Genomic DNA, 742 nt, shown 5'->3' on the forward strand with positions numbered 1-742 from the left:
AAGACATGAAACACTGTACAAACTTGCACATGTGTCAAACATTACATTAATAAAATACAATTCTAATGAATATGGCAAAACTTAGATTAAGAACAAAATAACTTATCGAAGGTAAAAACAATAACACCACGTTTTCCTCCTCATACCCGGCTCTCAATCTATCGATCGCCGGCTCCAAACGTCTATTTCACACCAAAAATCAATTTATACAACCCCTTAGTGATCATGCAGGGTATGACGTTGCATTTTCAACCCATGTATTCCTGCGTCATCGTGAGAAAACCCGTCATGCAAGATGCTTGATGCCAAGTTACCTAAAAGGGGCATCCTCGGATTCATCTCCCATAAGTAATTATACTCAACTAACAAACACCTTCCCTGCTACCTCTCAAACTCAACCGCCCTCCCTTTCTACACAGAGACCCACCGGTCAGATTTTTGTAGAAGTCCATGATTTTCGCAAAGCTCGGTGGAAACGGGAGAAGCAGGTGGTGTCGTCCGGGGCGATCGCGCTCTGGCCGGGTTGCGTCAGTGCCTTCGGTCTCCCCTCTCCGCTCCCGGCCCGCGACCAATCACAAAGGAGAACGGGCCCCTTCCTCCCGTTCTGATTGGCTGGGACGTTCCTAGTGTGTTTCGTATTTTTGTATTTGGGTGGGGGGGGGGGTTGTCCATAATGCGTGTATTTTCTAATTGTATGGAATATTGGTTGTAGGATTATGGGTTAGGCTAGCAGCGTTTCTTT

At 46.0% G+C, this 742-nt stretch overlaps 1 protein-coding gene across 1 annotated transcript in view; it reads right to left on the minus strand.

The window, feature by feature from the left end:
• Nucleotides 1-496, minus strand: part of LOC119592531 (CDGSH iron-sulfur domain-containing protein 2 homolog) — an 8,514-nt gene extending 8,018 nt beyond the window's left edge. Inside the window, exon 1 of the mRNA XM_037941390.1 lies at nucleotides 428-496. Within this exon, the coding sequence (XP_037797318.1) occupies nucleotides 428-452 (25 nt within the window). The 5' untranslated portion in view covers nucleotides 453-496. The remainder of the gene's footprint in view (nucleotides 1-427) is intronic.
• Nucleotides 497-742: the final 246 nt, after the last annotated feature.

This window comes from Penaeus monodon, chromosome 30 (assembly GCF_015228065.2).
Source record: "Penaeus monodon isolate SGIC_2016 chromosome 30, NSTDA_Pmon_1, whole genome shotgun sequence".
Lineage (NCBI taxonomy): Eukaryota > Metazoa > Arthropoda > Malacostraca > Decapoda > Penaeidae > Penaeus > Penaeus monodon.